Here is a 20,601-nt window from a genome sequence, read left to right as displayed (position 1 = left end):
AAACTACGAAGCCGCAGCAAAGTTGGCTCGTGATTGGCTGAAAAACAGCCGGCTTGCAGTTGATATTCTTCTGAAGGATAATCTTTTCGAGAAAGCTTTAACTGAAGCACATTTTGCAGTCAACGATCAGATGTATATGGAACTAAAATTCACGTTCAACGAAGAAATAAAGCAAGTTATATTCAAAAGTCTACAGCAGTATCTACAAACTCTTGCCGGCAAGCTAGCGGAGGAACAGGCCGAATTTCTCAAATACAAGAACCGCCTTCAGGTTGTTAGAGTCGAGAGGGCAAACAAAAAAGTGGAACCCAATGTAGAGGAAGATGATGGGCGTGATGTGGAGGACTGTGATCTCTACTCGGACGCCTCTACTGTTGCCTCTTCGCAGCGCTCAAACAGTTCGGGAAGGTCTGGGTAAGTTATGCTTTGATCAATAAACGTAGTGAGAAATCTGATCTTTTCTATTTTTCGCAGAAAATCACATCTATCGAGCAAAAATCGTCGGAAGCACGAACGCAAATTGTTTAATCTCAAAGAGGGTAACCCGTATGAAGATATCGCGCTGGTGAACGTTCTGCATGGGTTAGTGCACAAAATTTGTGGCTTGGACCGGCAACGACACATTCGGGACATTTGTAAGGTGGCCATCGAGCTGGATTTGTATGTGGATGCCACGATCATTCAGCGATCCTATGGAAATCTGTTCCAGTTGGTAAGATATTCGCTGGACGCCATCTGGATTCCCGAAATGATTGTGCGCGGTAGCGGACAGGACGTTGAGGAGACAGCTGCGATCACCGGAGATCTGGAACAGGTGCAGAACGCGCAGCATTATGCTTTGATAGGTGGGTTTGGATTTATTGCCTTGAAATCTAAAAACTAAAACTTGATTTCTGTTTTATAGTTCCTCATCAACGGTATAAACCGGAAATTCAAAGCATACCATGGCAGTTTGACCTGTTGAAGTAAACGGTAAATTTATCGTTAAGTTATTATTTTTAAGAATAAACGACCAAGTTTAATAAAGGGAAGAACTTGGAGAAGACATTTTAGTCGGTATTTACATTCATAGAACTGGAAAGAAGGGCCGAACAGAATACTCTCACTTTAGAATGTATTTACAACGCAAAGGAATCCTGTAAAAGGTGGGAGGCTTTGAAGAAAAGCTCATTACCGGCTTCTATGAGGAGGTAAATGACTCAAAGAATGGAGATCTGTCTTCAATTTAAAAGGTAAAAGACTGCTCATGAGACTACTGATTGATCAGAAAACTTGAATGAAACATTCAAAAGTACGGTTAAAGATATTTTTTAGGAAGTGTCAGCGTAAAAAATCCATGATATTGTATTCTTTCTTTATTTATTTTTTTTATTCTATGAAGTAATAATTTGCCTTCAACTCGCTCTCTTCTAGGTACTAATCTGTACAAACGTTCGCTTGGATAGCTCCTTCTGTCGACGTCGCTTGTCCTTTTGTTTGCGTATTTTGGTAGCGTCTCGGAACAAATTCATTCCCTGGTTGAGTTCCACCTCCCGCTGCAGCATTTGCATCGCATGGTAGTTGACACCGACCATGTCCCGCTGCTCGGTAATCGCCGACTGGAGTGTGTTAATAATTCGCTGGATCGTTGGTAGCAGAACCTGATTGGCTACGATTGGTTTCTGATGGATGCGAAATAGGAACAGTACCACCTTGCAGATGGTTTCCGTTTGATCTTGGCGCGTTTGGACCAGCTTAGGGATGCGGGTCAAAATTTCACAAACAGCAGAGAATGGTAACAAAAGCAGCGACTCCTCGAGGTCGCTGGATCGGATGCGCGTTAGGACCGAAAGGAGAAAATCATCGGTGTTTGTTGCTTCGTAGGCGTACATCAGGGGCGGGAGAATATTTTTGTTGTCCTCGGATTCGAACTGTTTGCTGACTTCCAAACATTCGAGAATATTTTCCGCAGCTTTCTCGGAACCTACGGTTTTCTTGGAGGGAAGTTTAAGACCTGGTAGCCCCGGAACGGCTGAATCGTCACCAGTAGCCAGAGTGTTGTTCTCCAGCTCTTCCCGTTCCTCCTCCTGCACATCTTGGAGAACAAGGGGCTCGTCTGTTCTCTCAAAAAGGCGCAACGTTCGATCGGATCCACAGGTCACGACAAACTTTCCATTAGGACTAACAGCTAAATTGTGGGCTTCACCAACGTGTCCTGGAAGGGTGATGATTTTCTCGAAACTATCGGCGTCCCATTGCTTTAGACGACCATCTTTGGCACATGAAAAGAACATGTGCGTTTTGTTGATGAATTGCATTCCGGTTATAGAATTGTCGTGGGCGATCAAAGATCGATGACAATCTCCGAAATCCATGCCCCAGATTTTGATGCTTCGATCGGAGGAACCTGTGACGATTATGTTGGAATCGTAGGAAATGTCCATGCACAACACGGGTAGTTTATGGCCATACAGTGAGAGATAGAACTTGAGTGTGTCTAGGAAGAATATTTTAACCGTAGAATCGAGCAAAGCTACGGCAATATATTTGCTATTCCTTGAAACACGAACACACAATACAGTTTCTTCCAGTTTAAGAACGTTTTTATGCAACAATGAAAGTATTTTAACTTCGCTTTCTTTTCCTCTGCTCGGGTCAGCTATCAGTTCAAAACTCCAAAATTTGACTGTCGTATCTCCTCCGCCAGTTACACAACCTCGCATATCCGGGGTCAGGACAACACTCCACAACTCTTTCTCATGAGCCTTGATCCTTTCGATAACTTCTCCAATAACAATGTCTACAATCAAAAGTTCTCCACTTTTCAAACCCACAAGCACGTGTCGATCGCCGGGCACGAAACAGCAACTCACTACGTATCCCGTTTCGATAGTTCTTAAGCAGGACTGCGACGTCCTACTCCACAGCTTAAGGCTTTCGCCACTACCCGAAGCGATGGCAAGATTGTCGGAACTGAATGCCACACAACGAACTTCAGAAGAATGACCCTGTTGACGAATCGCGTGTAACGACTTGGGTTCTGCATGTTTCTCAGCCACGTTCAAATTAAAAAGTTGAATGAAATTTCTAACGTAGGTTACACAGATACGCAGCTCATCACGAGATCCCAGTAGAATGTCGAAGGATTTTATCTTTTCCGGAACAGCAACTGTAGGAAGTCGTTTAATTTCGTCAGTTAGCGAAAGCTGACGTTCGGCAGCATTAGTACTATGTTTGCTCTTGGCTTTGGTATCCAATTTTTTCAGACGCTTAGTCAATCGTGCTAATGCTTCGTCTTCGTTGAAAAAATAGAATAACTCTATATTTTTATCCGTACCGTGGCATCCCAATATTTGTCCGTTTCCTTCGACCACCAAATTCATAGTTCGGCCAGTACCAGCACGTTGGATATTTCCGATCTGTGTACAGCGGAACGGACTGCTGCTTTCGGATTCTAACAACAAATCGTCGATGCCACCGGTCACTTCTTGCACAGCATTGTTACTATTTTCAGCAATTTTGTAAACGGTTAGCTGTGAATCTCCCGATCCAGCCACTAAAAAATCATCATTCCTCAACAGTGCAATGCCCCAAACTTCAGTTCGGTGGTCAACAATCGTTTTGAAACAGCTTTGTGTTTCGATGTTCCAAAATTTTATCTGCGTGTCCTTCGAGCTGGAAACGACCACATCGTGAAACTTTTGCATAAAAAAAGCCTGAGTGATGGGCGCGTTGTGACCAACCAATCGACACTTGCCCGTCTGAGCGACTACATCCGATACGACCAGATCGTTATCCAAACCACCAGAAACCAGCTTCAGCCCGATGATATCGTAGTTCAACGAGCTCACAGCCGATCTATGCGCCGCAAAGGTGCACACCGATTGCTTTTCTTCCAAGCTAAACACTTCCACAACACCATCCGCATAGCCAACGGCGAGATGCTTCCCGTCTGGACTTGGCCTCAGGAAGGTCACTTCCTGTTTGTCTCGCATCAACTCCAGAACCTTTTCTCCTAGTCTGAAATTAAGGAAAATTGTATTACTAACAATTCAATATTAAAACAAATAGGCACCCAACTAACCTGGTGTTCCAGACCATGACCTTTTCAGCTCCCGCGACGGCCACATAGCGTCCATCGACGCCACCCAGGGCCACAAAACAAATGTTAGCCCGCCCACTAGCGATAATGTTGAAACAAGATGCCGGCTTGTAGGCCAAATATTGCTTGGTCAGACCCATTACCGCACCGTTTTCCTGCTCTCAACTAACCGAACTCTTCTATCCGAAAATTAAAGTTATAAAAACTGTAGTTTTAACCGGTTTAAAACTGAATTTAATACGCATATAGATAATTATTCATTAAACACCATGCTGCTAGACGGTAACTCACAGCGAATCACGTTTTTGGAGTGACATTTTTAAGCACTCATCCCAGCATTGTTGATACTTTTGTATTTGCAGCGGTACATAAATGGGAATGTGTAGCCGTAGCTGAACTCATGAAAATATCTTATTAGTCTAATTTGAAAAACTTAAACAAAAAGTGGGTGAAACTGTCATCTGGCTAACGATCATTCTGAATGTACGCACGCAGTTGCACTTTACTCAAAAAAGGCTCAAAACTTAAACTTTGAAATATTGATACCATTCAATTGGGCAAATCATGCTGTTGATGCATTTCCTTTGGAAAGTGAAGTTACACCTATTCAAAATAAAGGTTAATTGTGTTCTTGTAGGCGTAATTGGGTTGACCGTGTGTGACAAAACGGCCTTATTACGGCGGGTTCGTAAATTGATTTTTCTATCGAAGTGATTTTTTTTCTATCGATGCTGGCGTTCGTAAATTAAACAAACTGTTTGCAAAAGCATTGGAAGGTGATTTGACATGTACCAAAAAATTCGATGCATCATCCGAAAAATCAATTTACGAACGCGCCGTTAGTTTTTCATTGAGGATATAATGCACATTTCTAGATTTTCTTGAACAAAAAGTGGTCGATTATTTTAAAAGCATTTGATATAAGATGTTTCGAAATTTCAAACGCGTTTTTCTAGTTGAGCCTACTGCTGGTTTCGCCCTTATGAAATGTTACGCTAGATATACGCTCAATGATGGATCAAATTTACTCAAAAATGCTTCACATATTTGCTTCGTGCACCGGATGGATTATTGACGTTTTTATTTTGATTTCGCAAAATTCTCGTTCGTTTTCGCGATGGATTTATGCAAAATTCACTTTGTTTAGCACAATTTGTAGCCATTTTTGGACCGTGTTTTTAAAAAGTGCGTGACCCGCCTAAAACCAAACCTGGTAGTATGGCTGAATCCAGCTCAGAGTCGGACAGCTGCTCCAGCTTGCAGACCGATTCGGAGAGCGACCAGGAAACCAACTGGGATGAGGTAAATGCATTTTTTTGTCTTCTAATTCTGAACTTTTACTATTTTAACACCGCTGCCCAGTATTCAACCATGTCGTTAGGTTGGGATCTAGCAAGACTCTTGATAAAAATAGCCTCACAATCTCTGAATTACTTTATTACTTCGTCCAACAGCCTAGATACAACATCGAACAAGTGGATTACACGGCCACGGCGAAGGACATCATCTGTGAAAATGTGAACATAACGACCGATAATGCCCTGAATCTAAACAGCGGCTATCACAACATGCTAAAAACGTTGCGCAACAAGCTCGAGATTCTGCTGGCCCAGTGCCAAGAACGGCAGTCCGAGATCGATCAGCAGCTGGAGGCATACAAGAACGCCCGGAAGCCGGAGGTGGGGAAGAGTCGTACTTCCGGCTACATTTGCGGGCAGCCTTACTTCAAAGATGAAGATCTGTACCCGGGACCGCACAACGACGATTATTTGCGCCGAAAAAACGTGTATAAGGAGTTTTTTCCGTTGGACATGTTCGAAATTACCGATACCAACTGGACGGTAAAAGACAAGGTGAACATTTTAAAAGGCGTCAAAACTCAAATTATCGAATTTATTGAGAGAGAGAATAAGTTGAAGATAAAAAAGCTAGGCAACGGGTTGGAAGCCGAGCGATTGAGACGGGAATTTTTGGCGCTGCAAGGCAAGGACATTGGAGAACTGTGGGAGAAAGTTAAGAATTTTCCAACGAATTATCCAGGACAAAAATTCGAGCTTGACTGGCTGCGGATATCGAATATTAACATAAGTGGTCGGCATTCGGTTGCTTCGTGTATTGGAATTTGGAATAATTATATGATCCCTGGACTGGTAAGGAGCTCCTGGAAGGCTGCTGAGGAGAAAAAGCTGTTGGCAGCTGTAAAAAAGCATAATCGACAAGATTGGAGTAGCATCGCGAAAGAGGTTCCTGGTAGATCCGGTTATCAGTGTTTTGTACATTATCAGACGACTTTTTCCGACCTTGCACAGATCAAACACGAACGATGGACTGCTGAAGAGGATGCGCGGCTAATTCGCGTGGTGGACGAGAATCGGATAGGATCAAATATAATCTGGAATAAAGTCGTGGAGAACATGCCGTTGAGAAATAAAGTCCAATGCTATAATCGGTATAAATTTACGTTGATGCGGCCTACGAAAAATGCCAAATTTACCCCTGAGGAAGATTGTATAATAACGGCGTACGTCCAGGAGCGAGGTGACGATTTTCGTTTCATGCCGCCGAACTTACTACCGGGTAGAAGCACAAGACAAATTTGGGCTCGCTATCATCATACGTTGAAGTACGTCAACAAACATTCGGGTTGGACGATCGAAGATGATATGCGGTTGATGAATTTTATCAAAGAAAATCTCACGGAGGAAGGTCCGAAGAAAATATCGTGGGCTGCTTGTGCCAAAGTCATGTCAAACCGATCGCGCTTAAGCTGTCGAACCCGATACTACACGATAGAAAGGTTTCTGGAAAAAAATCCGGACGCAACACTGGATGACGTCCCTCGAAGGGATAAGAATTTGTCATCGAATGTAACCAACGACAATTGGATGTCGAAATTCATGGAAATGCGTAAAGATGGTGTTCCCACAGAAAACACTAAACAGCAGCCTTCCACATCGCGTACAAAGGAGAAAACACCGAAAGTGAAGAAAGTACCATTATTTTCAAGCACTTTAAGATGTCCTTTCAAGAAACGTTTGTACGAGAAATTCAAATATTGCTATCATTTTAAATTTGGAAATCAAACTCCCAATACTGCTTTGGTCAACCACCACATCAACGTTATACTAGAACTGCTTAACTGTTCAGCCGGCTCTTTCGGTATCGAATCTAACTTGGAGACTTTGAGTGCGTCAGAGCTAGCTACTGTAAAAGGAATCCTAAACGTGCATTTGAATCCAAGTTTTAAAGCATATCTTGCAAGCGTCCGGTATTGTTTCTATTACCCTCCTAACTATGACACTATCATTGGGCTACGTGGAGTTGTTTTGAATGCATATTATCCGCATTTTAAGGGTCAGGAACAACCGATAAATCTACAGAAAACTGATCCAGATTACGAGAACACATTGGAAAAGTTTCGAGCACGATTTCGATCATTATTTTTCTGGACAATGTGTCTGATGCAACAAAATTCCAGCGAAACAAATTTCCAAGAAGCGCAACCAGAAACCGTTGATGAATATCAAATGATTGAAAAAGTTGAGATGCATCACGATCTAACCTACGTCGAATCAGTTTCTCCCCAAAAACTTCCTCCTATGGGTAGAATTGTCGAAGAATCGAGTACTGAACTCGTACCCACAACGGTATGCTTGGATCAACTTAATCTGGGTGCTAATCGTCAGGTTGAACGAGCTTCTTCCTTGACCCGCGATCTTCGTAACTTCCACCCTACTAATGTAAGAACTCCGGAACCGCCGTTGAACATTGAACCGCGTACTGAAGTACAACACAGTTATCAATCCAACAACAATTATCAACCTGTTCCATCTACTGCTATTGAAACAATTCTCCCGCAACAACAATTGGTGCCGGTGAGCATTCAATACGGTTCGACAATTTATTACCAACCGGTTCAGACGCAAATTGATACTTTCGTCAATGTGCAACCGCCTTCCTACCAGACGTTCGGACAGTTCATACCGGCACCCTCCTGTTCCCTGCCCGGTAACAATCTAGTATCCCAGATAACTGTGATCAATCCCGAGGACCTTCCGGCAGTAAACCTTCAACAGCAGCAACAACCATCATCGATGGTCGAGGTTTCAGAAACGAGTAATGATCAACAGCAGACTGATACGGATTTCCAATGCGATGAAAATGATTCAGATGAATATGATTCTACTGAAAATTTGCCAAGTGCCAATCACTATTACAGGGAACCGTCATCGCTGATTGACTTCGAAGATGCGATAGATCGGATGCAAGATAGTGGAGTACCGGTTACTGCACAAGATGAAACATCTGGTAGAGGTTAGTTCATTGAATTGTTTAAGTTGTACTTGTATTTTCGTTAACTAATTTGTGATTATTTTTTATCCAACAGATTCAGAAATTCAGGCTCAGTGTTCGATCATCCCGACTTCGCTAGCACAGAAGCTTGTCGCCCAATGTAATAACTCATCGCACGTGAAGTATGTTACCAACATAGGAGATTTTGTGATTGAAGAGTTACATGAAACAAATCCCAATGGTAAACAAATGTCATCACCCGTTGTAAACGAAACTCCGAGCTCAGGACCATGTAATATCGAAAGCGGAATCGATACTAATGAAAACAATTCCGGAATTATTCCGATTAAAACGGAAACGAGTTCTTGCACCGAAGAACCGGAAGTTGTCAACCAAACTGAGAAAAGTTTAGTTGAAAAACGTACCTACTCGAGAGGTAATAGGCATAATAAGATACCCTATGAGCACGTTAAAGAAATGACAGTTTATCCGTCTCACGCATGGCGTTGGGATCACGTTGCAGAAGTCGACGGAGAGCTTCATTTTGATTTGTGGGAAAGTTGCGACCCTTTCAGAACAAGGTTCAATATGTTGAAAGATGATGAAATTTTGCCCCGGCGGAGAAAATCGATGCATCAAGAAGTGATCGTCATAGACGATGACGACGACATCGACATTAAAGAAGAACCATTAGATCTGGATGAGACTGAAGGGTTACCTGAGGAGCCAAATGAACAAGTATCGAACGATGTCAATTGTATTCAGGAAATCATACAGACTGCTAGTAATATCCTGCGAATATCGGAAACTTATAAGTTGATGCAAGCTCGGAACTCTACTGATGATTCGGGATCATCAACTATGCCTCCTCCTGCTTCACTTGCTTGTTCTCAGCCTATGTCAGATTTGTTGATGGTTCAAACCCCTTCTAGGATATTTGATGAGGAATCGAACTGCTACTATTACGTTGACGAAGTTCAGGAAAATTCGCTGAATGAAGCAAACGTACACATAGTATCTCGGGAATATAAAACCGAAGAAGATGCACAATTCGAGTCACAGAGCAACCTGGCTGGAATGGTCCAACAATCGCTTGAGGCAACGTATCCCGTTATGCCTAGTTTCTCTACTCCTTACAGGGTTCCACCTTCGTTGCCGGGCGATTCCTTACAGGAATGGCCTTCACCAGAACAAGAAACTGATTCGATTAGTCTTAACAAAACCCCATCTACCTACAGTAGAAATGGTAAATTCATGACCAAAAATTCTTTTAACTATCATTATAATTTTTTTTCTCAATAGTTCACAGACGACAAACTGTTCAGGTGGAAAGCGTACCAGTTCCACAAGTGCCGGAACCTATCCCAGGTCCTTCTATTAGGAAACCAAAACGACCCCCGAGATCGAACGCCGAGTCGCCATCTGCTGAACAGCAACGTGGAATTCAGGAGAAGGCTCTCACGTTACTAGATGCCCTGTATAGAAACAATTCCAAACGAACAACTCCGATAGAAACGCCCACAGCTAAACGTCCTAGATTAGAGGAACCTGAACCAGAACCAGTCTCGGTTCCAATAAAAATCGAGCCGCAGGATGATACCATGGTTCAAGAAATGGTAGACGCAGTGGACATCATTAGCGCACTAAGCAATCTTCGAGATTCGTCAAACGAACAAGTCAATGAGGAAGAACTCGAATTTCTGCGGCAGCTGGAACGTACACCAAAACCACCAGCCATATCACTAGTACCCGTTGCTCCGAAACCGCCGAAAGTATCAGAACAACCCTCAACCTCAACATGGCGAACGGCAACCCAGGAGAAAGTTCATAGCATTATCCAAAACTCTGCAAACCGATCAGCGATGAACATTCGCTTCAAAATCGGAGAGCTAACGATTCAAAAAGTGCAACCCAAATAGTCAAACATTTAAAAATCATGTTCAGTAATCGTAATCGTAAATTAAAATAATGTTCTCAACTATTCTAAAGATTGAAAAAAGCTTTCACCTAATAGTGTTCACACACGAGAAACATCAAGAACTTTATTGCCCATCGCCTAGCGCCTTCGTCGATCGTAATCCCGTTCTCGATCCCTTTCACGTTCGTAATTTCCTCTGTCTCTTTCGCGTCCTCCCCGGTCTCCGCCCCTATCGACTCGTTCCCGCTCACGATTGCGGTCCCTATCTCGGTCATCGTATCGGGTCCTATCACGGTTCCGATCGTCATTTCTATCATTGCGATCTCTTTCGTGTCGCCGTTCTCGATCCCGCTCCTTCTCCCTCATCTCGCGATCTTTGTAACGGTTATCCGGGGACCTGAATTTTAAAAAAAACTTATCAATTACACCCTTTAATTTAATAACTAGTATCGTATTGAAACTGACTCTCTTCTCTCGTAGTCCCGCTCACGGCCCCGGTCATAATCCCGGTAACGATCTGCACCCCGTTCCTTGTAGGCGCCGGAATCTTTCGCCTTTTCTGCCTGCCTTTCCCTGGAGCCGGACCGGTCCCGTCGGCTGTCTCGAATTCTTATTGTTTCCAACTTTTTTTCCTTTTCCTTTGCCTTCAGCGCCTCGGCAATCTCCTCCAAATTCTCGTCATCGCTGGGCATTTCCTCATCGAGATCATCATCCAAAGCCGACACCTTCGGGTCCAGCTCGTTGTTCTCTTCCAGCACTAGGCGCTTCTGAATTCGAGGCAGTATAATATCGCAAACGCGTTCCTCCCGCAGCAGCTCATCGATGAACTCATCCATATGGACCAGCTCGTAGTGACCCATACGATTCTGACGTCGCAACTTCCGGTTGTCGTTATAGAGTGGTTCCAAATACTTGTAGCAATCCTGCGAAGATCCCGTTAAGCGTAAATAAAAAGCTCCCAACGCCCTGACATACTTGAATTCCTCATTTTTGATAAACTCCACCACAATGTCCTTTTCAGGCTGGATCTGCAGCATCTTTAGCGTTAGACACAAAAACGGCGTCGGTTTGATGTTTCCTCCAAACACACCGCCCACGAACCGAATGTCCATGGCCTTGTCTACCAGCAGCTCAGCCGTGAGGGCAAAACATTGCTCCTTCCAGTATTTGGAATCATAAATGCGAGAACGAATGATTTTCTCTATCAGGTACTGTGGATTGGTTCCGTGGACATTTTTGGCATCTTTCACGGTGCGGTTAGCCATTGGTAAACGAAGACGCGACTACCGGCAGTCGAAAAAAGAAACTATTTCGCGAGAAAAATCCAAAATCCGTCGTAAACAGCCCGAAGCGGCGTTTGTTGTGAACTGATTTTTTGTCACAAGTTTGACACCGAAACAAATTGCTTTTCGATTATTGGACGATTTTTCATGTGCGAAACTAAAACCAAAAAAAAGAGTGAGGCAGGGATGCCATGCAGGTGTTTAAGATAAAAAAAATCAGGACAATTTGGAAAAAAGTCTGTCCAAATAGCCCAATCAGCCATGCTGTGACATTGTTTACAAAACAAGAAGGGATCAAAGTACATAAAAATTGCAGGTAAGTTATTGCTAAAAGTCAAACAAAAATGGTAAAAGCATTTTGTTTTATTTCAGATTTAATTTTGAGAGCAGTGTTGCAGCAGAGAAAACTGAATCGAATTTTGGTAAGAAAAATATGTTTATATTCGAACATGTTGATTTTATTCTTTCTTTCTTTCTTTCGCTTTTGGCGCAGACGGTTAGTCCATGACAGCCAAGTCTTGTTGTGAATTTTTGTTTATTTATTTTAATGACGTTACGCGAATTTTGAAGTAACCGTTGACGGACTTATTTTTTTTGACTTTGTAACATAAATTAGACTCACAGTTTTTAATTGAAGCGATTTTGATTTAATTAAACATTAACTTTTGCTTGCTTTATGAATTCGGCTATTTTTTTAATTTCATCGGGGTCTCCTTTTTTTAAGACTTCTTGGAGTTCTATTTTTTCTTTGAGAAATTGGACGTTGTTCCTGAGGGCGTTAAATTTGTTGCAGTCATACAGAATATGTGAGAGGTTTTCCGTGGTATTACAGGTGTCGCATTTATCGTCTGGGACTAGGTTCCATTTCTTTAATCTGTCTTTGGTCGCTGTATGTCCACTTCGTATTCGGGATAGGATGATGGAGTGGTCTGTTGAAAGATTCAAATTGTTGAACCATGGTTTCGGGGAGACTTGATTTTTTATTCTGAAGTGGTAAGTACCTTTCTCTTCTGAAATGTTTTTATATTGTTCGTTCCAAATGCACCACGTTTCATGTTTTACATTAAGTAATAGGTCATTAAGCGTTAAATTCATTTCGTTTATATTGTTCATAGTTGTTGCACCACGTTTCATGTTTTACATTAAGTAATAGGTCATTAAGCGTTAAATTCATTTCGTTTATATTGTTCATAGTTGTTCCTAACTTTGCTGCTGTGTCAGCTCTGTCATTTCCGATTAATCCTGAGTGTCCAGGAATCCATTGGATGTGGAGTTGTTCTATATCAGAGTTTTGGATAATCTGGTGGATGTTAGCAATTAAGTAGTTATCCACAGCTGAATTGTTTTTTAGAAGTTCTGTTGCGCTTTGAGAGTCGGTTAAAATTGTTCCTATGTGTATTTTTTTCTCTATCATGTATTCGATTGCTTTTAGGATCGCGACCAATTCCGCGTTCATAATTGTAAACTGCGTTTTGAGCCTGCCACTGAAAGATGTTTTTTCTTGTGGATCATAGAAACCATAACCGGGCCTACCCTGTATTTTTGATCCATCTGTGTATAAAATGTAGTTTTGTGAGTAATTAGTTTCAATAAGTTTTAATACCATTTGTTTTTGGACAGCTATAGAAAGTTGCTTTTTGACTAATGATGGAATGCTGGATCTGATTATGGCTTTGTTTGATTGTTGGAGAGGTATTTTTTTTGCTAATTGTTTGAGATGGAGATTATTAATGTTAGCTATTCGCTCTAAATATGAGCTATGTTTATGGGGGTTTTCTGCCAGTATGGCTTCATTTAAAAATTCAACTATGGGACTTGTAAAGGTATTCCGAACAATAAAATAAGAACTTGCCACACTATTGAATTCCGATTATCAAAAAACCTCTTTATTTTCACTGCTTCATAAAACACGTCCAAAACCTCGCACGCCCTAAAACCGAATCCCCTTTCCCGCTCGTGACACTTGACAGTTCTCTCTTCTTTCAGGATGGATAATCTTGAACAGGTACCATCATTCGTTGTATAGTTGTATGTGTTGTTCGGGGTGCGCCCCTACATCCCCCTCAAAACATCCTGAACTAATGCGGCACGTACGTTTGAAACCAAGCCGGTTCCTTGCGCATCCGTTTTCTTTCATGTTCTGCATTTGTATTTACTTGATCAGCTGCACCAGGGTCATCAGTTTCCGCAGATGTTCTCATCATCGAAGTCCTCTCAGTTGTACTGTCGTCATGCGCCTCTTTGTCCATTCTTTTCGGTATCTTTTTGAGATGAGAAGTATTTCTCCTGTACTCCTTCCCGGATACCGTAGATTTCACTGTAGTATCAGAACCCGTTTTGGTTAGCACCACATATTCTTCATTGCTAAATGGTGTGCTCAGCTTGTTGTCCTTCTTGAATCTTTTCATCAATACCCGATCTCCTACTGACACTTCGCTCTCCTGTGCGTTCCTGTGTTTGTCGCTGTATTCCTTTCCTTTCTGCTTAACCATAGCGTCGCGATCCCTTAATTCCTCATCGTCCCGGCTTGATACCATGAGTGGAAGTTTTGTGCGTATTTTCCTGCCAAATAGCAGCTCTGCTGGTGAGCGACCGGTCGTAGAATGGGATGCAGCTCGATAAGTGAGAAGAAACTTTTGAAGTTCCCTGCGCCAATCCTGGCCTAGCTCCTGAGCGATCTGCAAACGTTTCAAAATGGTTCTATTCTGGCGCTCCACTTCCCCATTCATTTGAGGCCAGTAGGGAATTGTGTTTATTAGTAGAATACCGAAATCTTTGCAAAACTTGGAGAAAAGCTCACAATCCTCGCTAAGTTGTGGAGCGTTGTCTGCAGTTAGTGTAACCGGTATTCCATGTCGGCTGAAAATGGTCACTAACTCCTTTATGGTGTCTTCAGCTGTGATAGTTGCCATTTCACAAACTTCGTAGTATCTGCTGTAGTAATCTACCACAACAAGTAGAAACTGCCCCTCGGGCAACGGCCCCAAAAAATCGATTGCTATATCCTCCCACGGAGCAGATGGTAGCTCTCACTGTAAATTTTTGCCTCGATTTCCAGCAAAAAAAAATTGCTGGAAACGTTCAGCAATCCAAATTTTTGCTGGAAACCAGCAATCGGTTCTCGAGTTGCTGGTTTTTTCAGCATTCGGTTATGTGCTTGTCATTTTTGCTGAAAAATCAGCAATCGGTTTTCAAATTGCTGGACTTTCCAGCAATTGATCTAGTTTGCTGGAAAATCAGCAATCGAGTTGTCAATTTGGAGTTTGTTTTTGTTTCGTACGCTGAAGTAAGGTGAGATTCTATTTTACGAATTTAGGTTAAATTAATATAATTATTTTATTTTCCTCTATATTCTAGCAACCAGACATCAAGTCAAGGGTAAGTTTTTATTGTACAGGTAGATATTCCATAGAAGACACTAATCAAATCTATTTTTACAGGTGGCGAATGATCAACATTTTGGCTCAAAGCGGCCACCCCAGAGCCGGTGTTAGAAAGTTGTGAAAAAAAAGTTTTTTTTGGAAAATAAATTAATCTCTTATTGAAAATGGGAGAAAATAGTTGTTTTTATTGCTTATTATATGCACAGCCAATATTAAACTTTAATTTTGAATTGAAATATAAATTTCATACTAAATACTGCCGGTTGTGTTGAAAGAAATAGCTGGTATCCAGCAATCTGGATTGCTGATTTTCCAGCAATTTGAATTGCTGGAAACCAGCATTAACGTTTGCTGTTTTTTCCAGCAATTGAAATTGCTGGAAATTTTGCTGGAAAGTCAGCGGGACAAAAACCAGCAAAATTTTGCTGGTTTCCAGCAAAAAAAAATTTGCTGTGCTCGTCTTCTCATTGGTTCCGGGGCGTCCGGAGCTGATGTGAGTAAGCACCCTCTACATTGTTTCACATACGCTTCGACATCAGAGTCTAGCTTAGGCCACCATACCGAAGACCGAAGGTGACTCTTCATCATCCTAGTGCCCGGATGGCCTTCGTGAGCCAGACTCAACACTTGTTCTCTCAACCTCTTAGGAACAACCACGCGATCACCCCGCATCAGCACATTCCCTACGCGACAAAGCTCTCTTCACACGACGCGATATTCCATCGGAAGTTCAAATAAACGACCACTGCTAATAGACTCAAAAATCTGCATAATTTCTTCATCCTGCTCGGAGGTACGATCTACTTCCTCCCAACGTATAGCTGCAGTTGAAGCTGCGGCCTGTCCAACTTCGTTAACAAAAAGCTCCTCAGCAACGTCGAACGGTACTGGTTTGAGAGTGGATAACCTGGAGAGCGCGTCTACTATGTTCTTATGTCCGGGTATATGCTTGACATTGTACTGGAATCCTTGAAGACGAAGAACCCACCTTTCAATTCTCGCACATGGTTTGGATCTGGGATTGAAGAGATATAATAGCGCTTTGCAGTCCGTTATTAGATCGAACGATTTTCCAAGGAGGTACATTTGGAACCTTTCGACACTCCAAACTAACGCCAATGCCTCTTTTTCCGTCTGGCAATATCTCCTCTCTGTCTCGGTCAGCGACTTGGAGGCGAAGCAAATCACGCGATGTTCACCCTGGTTGTTGGTCTGGATAAGAGCAGCACCTAAGGCAGTAGGACCTGCATCTGCAATCACCGATGTCACGTCCTTGCAATTGTAGTACCCTAGATTGTTATCCTTCGTCAGCGCCTGCTTAATGACATCAAATGCATGTTGCTGTTCCTGACCCCACGAAAATTTAGCTGTTTGATGTAAAAGTCTTCGGAGTGGTTCGTCCACGGCTGCTAGATTAGGTATGAATTTATTAAGATAGTTAGCCAGCCCGAGAAAGCTCTTGATTTCAGATACGTTTTCAGGCTGTCGAAAAGATAACAGTGCCTCTACCTTAGAGGGTGATGGTCGAATCCCATTTGGGCTGATGACGTGTCCCAAAAATTGCAGCTCCGATACTCTGATTATGCATTTCTGCATATTCAAAACAACTCCCCGTTTAGTCAGCCTATCGAAGACTATCTTGAGTCGAATGTCATGTTCTTCTACATCCTTTCCCTCGACATAAATATCATCGAGATAGCAAACTGTTCCCTCGCATCCTGATAAAATCTCATCCATGACCTTCTGAAAAATCTCTGGTGCCGATACTAGGCCAAACGGGAGCCTTTTGAACCTAAAAAGGCCACGGCTGGTAATAAACGTCGTGATGTCCCGGGATTCGGGTGCAAGCTCCGTTTGAAGGAATGCATCACGAATGTCCAGTTTGCTGCGAACTTTCCCTGTTTCATTAACGTTATATTATAATCAATTGAAGCCCTTCTCAAAATGATAATTATTCGCATGACTTTACCTGTTCCTATTCGAGCCAACAATTCGTCTACAACTGGCATTGGGAATCTTTCCCTTATCACCGCCTCATTTACCCTTCTTAAATCTAGGCACACACGAGGTTCACCATTGGCTTTTCCCACTACCACCAAAGGAGACACCCACGTTGTAGGGCCTGTTTTCACCTGAAAACATTGAAAACAACTTAATCAGCAGAGAACTCAATAGAAATCGATAAATAAAAACCTTTGTTTTTGTTTGATTTTTTATTTTTTTTTTTTCAGATCATTTCAGGTTGATTTTAAACATTAACTCATTACCATATTAGAAGACATAATTGTTGACAATATTCACCTCAATGATGTCTTTTCCTAGAAGCTCGTCGAGTTTTGCATTTACAGCTGCCTCATACGGAATGGGTACACGGCGTACCGGCTGAAATACTGGCTTGAAAGAAGGGTCCATGTGTATTTGGACCTGCACATCCTTAATTTTTCCAAACGCAACTTCTCGTCTTTCCAACTGGTTGATATCCACACCAATTTTCAGAATCCCGAGATTCTTCGCTGTTGCATCTCCTAAGAGACAGCGCTGGCCTCCGTCTACGACAAAAAACTTAGCGAAAACTGATTTTTCACCAATTGTTACCTCAGTTTCGAAAGTTCCCATAACCTTAAGTGGTATGTCGCTCCCGTAACCTTTGATAACCTGTTCCGATCCCTTCTGCATATTGACAACCTTTACACTTTGCTGTTTCAGAGCTGTCCATGCTTCCGTATTGATGACGTTTATGTCCGATCCAGAGTCCACCAGTAGCTTGAGAGAAATTCCTCCAACTTTGCAATCGATGACATTCGATTCGTTTCCTCCGTAGAAACAATAATAAGCCTTTGGGTCACTTGTTCCTTCCGACGGTTTATCTTCAATACAATTACCATGCTCTTGACCGTCATGATTCTTAATCATGCGTATCTTCTTTATATGCCCGGCTCCTGATGAAGACATTGGCCCAAAAGAACGTGTGCGGCAAACAGCTTCAAAATGTCCCGATTTCTTACACTTACGGCAGACTTGGTCACGTGCTTTACAAATGTCGGATGATCCAATGTGACCTTTCGCACCACAGCGATAACAAATCACCTGATGTTCGCTGAGCTTGGGGTGTTTCGTAAAGTTCGTCAAACCTCTTCCAACATACGGTTTCTTGTTCTTCATACCACGTTCCGACTGCACTTGAAAAACATCCCGTGTCGTATCCGGTGATTTCAATGTTCCAATGTCTTTGAGCTGCTGCTCCACACCCTCCATCATTGCGCCCATTTCAACAATCTCTGACAACGATGTGTCTTTTTGCAGAATGCGACGTCGCAGCTCATCCGAAAGACATCCTTCAACGATAGTGTCGGTTACGAAAATTTCCATTAGGACCTCCCTAACTTCTGCAGTGTACTTCTCAAATCCGCAGTCCGAAAGCTGTTGCCTAATCCGCATCACGAAATGAGAAAACCGTTCATTTTTCTCTTGCTTGATTTTTCGCAATCGACAGCGTTCGAGAATATACTGACGACCCGGCTCGAAATATGCATCTAGCTTTTCCACAGCTATGTCGTACCAATTTTCCTTTGTTGCCACTAATGGAATCTTATTAGCATCGGGAAGACTATCATAGACACGCTGGAGCTGTTTTCCTCCCAGATGCAACAACTTCGCCCTCATTTTGCGTTGGTCCGTCACGTCATATGCGTCAAAATAAATTTCCAAAGCTGATTTCCAAGTTTTCCATTCTTTTGCCAAGTGATTCTTATCGATCTCTTCGCACCGGAATGCTGGTAGCACTCGCGTTTCATCAATCTATAAAATAAAGAAATACGCATATTTCTTAGTTTTGATACTCATTTCATTTAAAATAGAACATCCATCAGGATTCATTCTAATCTAGACCAAATTCATGAGAACAACGACAACTATCACAACTTCTTTTTTTTTTTGCACCCCCTCAGAGGGACGGCTTTTGTTTTCTTCCTCAGAAAAAAAATTTTGGACATCTCCTCAAAGGAAGGGTTTTTTTTTCAGAAGAATTTTTTTTTTTTTATTACATATCTCCTCAAAGATACATTCTTCACCTCCTCGGAGGAATACTTTGATTATCTCCTCAGAGATACATTTTTCATCTCCTCGAAGGAAAACTTTGATTATCTCCTCAGAGATACATTTTTCACCTCCTCGGAGGAATACTTTGATTATCTCCTCAGAGATACATTTTTCATCTCCTCGAAGGAAAACTTTGATTATCTCCTCAGAGATACATTTTTCACCTCCTCGAAGGAATAATTTTATTATCTCCTCAGAGATCAATTTTTTCACCTCCTCGAAGGAATAATTTTGTTATCTCCTCAGAGATACATTCACATCACCTAACCTCCTCGGAGGAATTCACAACGTTTAACCTCCTCGGAGGAGTTTCGTGTTACCTCCTCGAAGGAATACTTATCATTTACCTCCTCGGAGGAATCTCATTTTATTTTAACATTATATTTAACTCCTCGTAGGATCACTGCGCTTCGAATTCCTCAGAATCCGGGAGTTTTCGGTTTAATTTCTCGAAATTGACTAGTGAAATCGCAAGAGCATAGAAAAACTCATCTAAACTAGTTCATTTAAAAAAAAAATTCTTTTGAAACGCGTGGGTAGCATAACCTACAATTTATCAGTCTCTCTATTTTAAACTTAATCAACCTTTTCTTTCATTTATTCCGTTTCCATTGTGTACTTACCAATTTCTCCATCCTTGTCGCCAGATGTAAAGGTATTCCGAACAATAAAATAAGAACTTGCCACACTATTGAATTCCGATTATCAAAAAACCTCTTTATTTTCACTGCTTCATAAAACACGTCCAAAACCTCGCACGCCCTAAAACCGAATCCCCTTTCCCGCTCGTGACACTTGACAGTTCTCTCTTCTTTCAGGATGGATAATCTTGAACAGGTACCATCATTCGTTGTATAGTTGTATGTGTTGTTCGGGGTGCGCCCCTACAGGACTACCGTTATAGTAGATGGTCTTAGTAATCTCTTTGAAGGCTAAGTACGTAGCTCTTTCTCTGAGTGGTAACTCTCCTGCTTCTGCTAGGATAACGTTGTTCGGTGTCGATTTCAGAAATCGAAGCGATGTTCGTATATAAAGGTGTTGTACTGTTTCGAGTTTTTTAAAGGACGTTTTGGAACAATTTGCTACTATCGTTAAACCGTAATCAAGATGAGATTGTATTATTGCTGGAAATCTCGCTTTTATGCATCAGTATTACGCCAACAATTTGTTGAAACTTAATTTTTAAGTAAGAACGGCAGAAAAACATTTTTGTTGTATATTTTTATACAAAAAAAACAACCAAATACAAAACCAGTTTGACTATACTCACTCCCGCTCACACGCTTAAAACCCTAGATATATACCAAATTTGTGGCTTTCGCTTGTGCACAGACAGGGCTATTAAATCTAGGGGTGGAACAACTTTGACACAAAGTAGGCGCGGTGGAGAAGTGGGCACGGAAGCCGAAATTTTGACATGCTATGACATTGTTTACGTTTCGTGCCAAAGAAAATTAATAAAAAGTATGACGAAACGGTTGTGCTTTGGTAGTGGTGTATTATATGACGTCACCATCAACCATCAATTATATGACGTCAACCATC

The 20,601-nt window shown here is 41.9% G+C and overlaps 4 protein-coding genes across 4 annotated transcripts in view; 2 read left to right on the top strand and 2 right to left on the bottom strand.

Annotated features, from left to right (window-relative positions):
* Positions 1-20,601, top strand: part of LOC129756623 (A disintegrin and metalloproteinase with thrombospondin motifs 9) — a 935,923-nt gene that overhangs the window by 253,680 nt on the left and 661,642 nt on the right. The window lies entirely within an intron of this gene.
* LOC129756608 (WD repeat-containing protein 3-like) lies at positions 1,396-4,373 on the bottom strand. Its single transcript, XM_055753520.1, has 2 exons — positions 4,064-4,373; positions 1,396-3,999 (listed from the first exon to the last, which is right to left on the bottom strand). The coding sequence occupies exons 1-2, from the start codon at positions 4,219-4,221 to the stop codon at positions 1,410-1,412; spliced, it is 2,748 nt and encodes a 915-aa protein (XP_055609495.1). The 5' UTR covers positions 4,222-4,373; the 3' UTR covers positions 1,396-1,409.
* Positions 5,148-10,683, top strand: LOC129756607 (uncharacterized). Its single transcript, XM_055753519.1, has 4 exons — positions 5,148-5,383; positions 5,536-8,395; positions 8,469-9,620; positions 9,677-10,683. Exons 1-4 carry the CDS (start codon positions 5,300-5,302, stop codon positions 10,291-10,293), a joined length of 4,713 nt encoding a protein of 1,570 aa, XP_055609494.1. The 5' UTR covers positions 5,148-5,299; the 3' UTR covers positions 10,294-10,683.
* On the bottom strand, positions 10,395-11,664 carry LOC129756618 (pre-mRNA-splicing factor 38-like). The gene is made up of 2 exons (XM_055753529.1): positions 10,758-11,664; positions 10,395-10,689 (listed from the first exon to the last, which is right to left on the bottom strand). The coding sequence occupies exons 1-2, from the start codon at positions 11,555-11,557 to the stop codon at positions 10,431-10,433; spliced, it is 1,059 nt and encodes a 352-aa protein (XP_055609504.1). The 5' UTR covers positions 11,558-11,664; the 3' UTR covers positions 10,395-10,430.

This window comes from Uranotaenia lowii, chromosome 3, assembly GCF_029784155.1.
Source record: "Uranotaenia lowii strain MFRU-FL chromosome 3, ASM2978415v1, whole genome shotgun sequence".
NCBI classification, from domain to species: Eukaryota; Metazoa; Arthropoda; class Insecta; order Diptera; family Culicidae; genus Uranotaenia; species Uranotaenia lowii.
The sequence above is the reverse complement of the archived record's forward strand: the minus strand, read 5'-3'. Positions and strand labels throughout refer to the sequence as shown.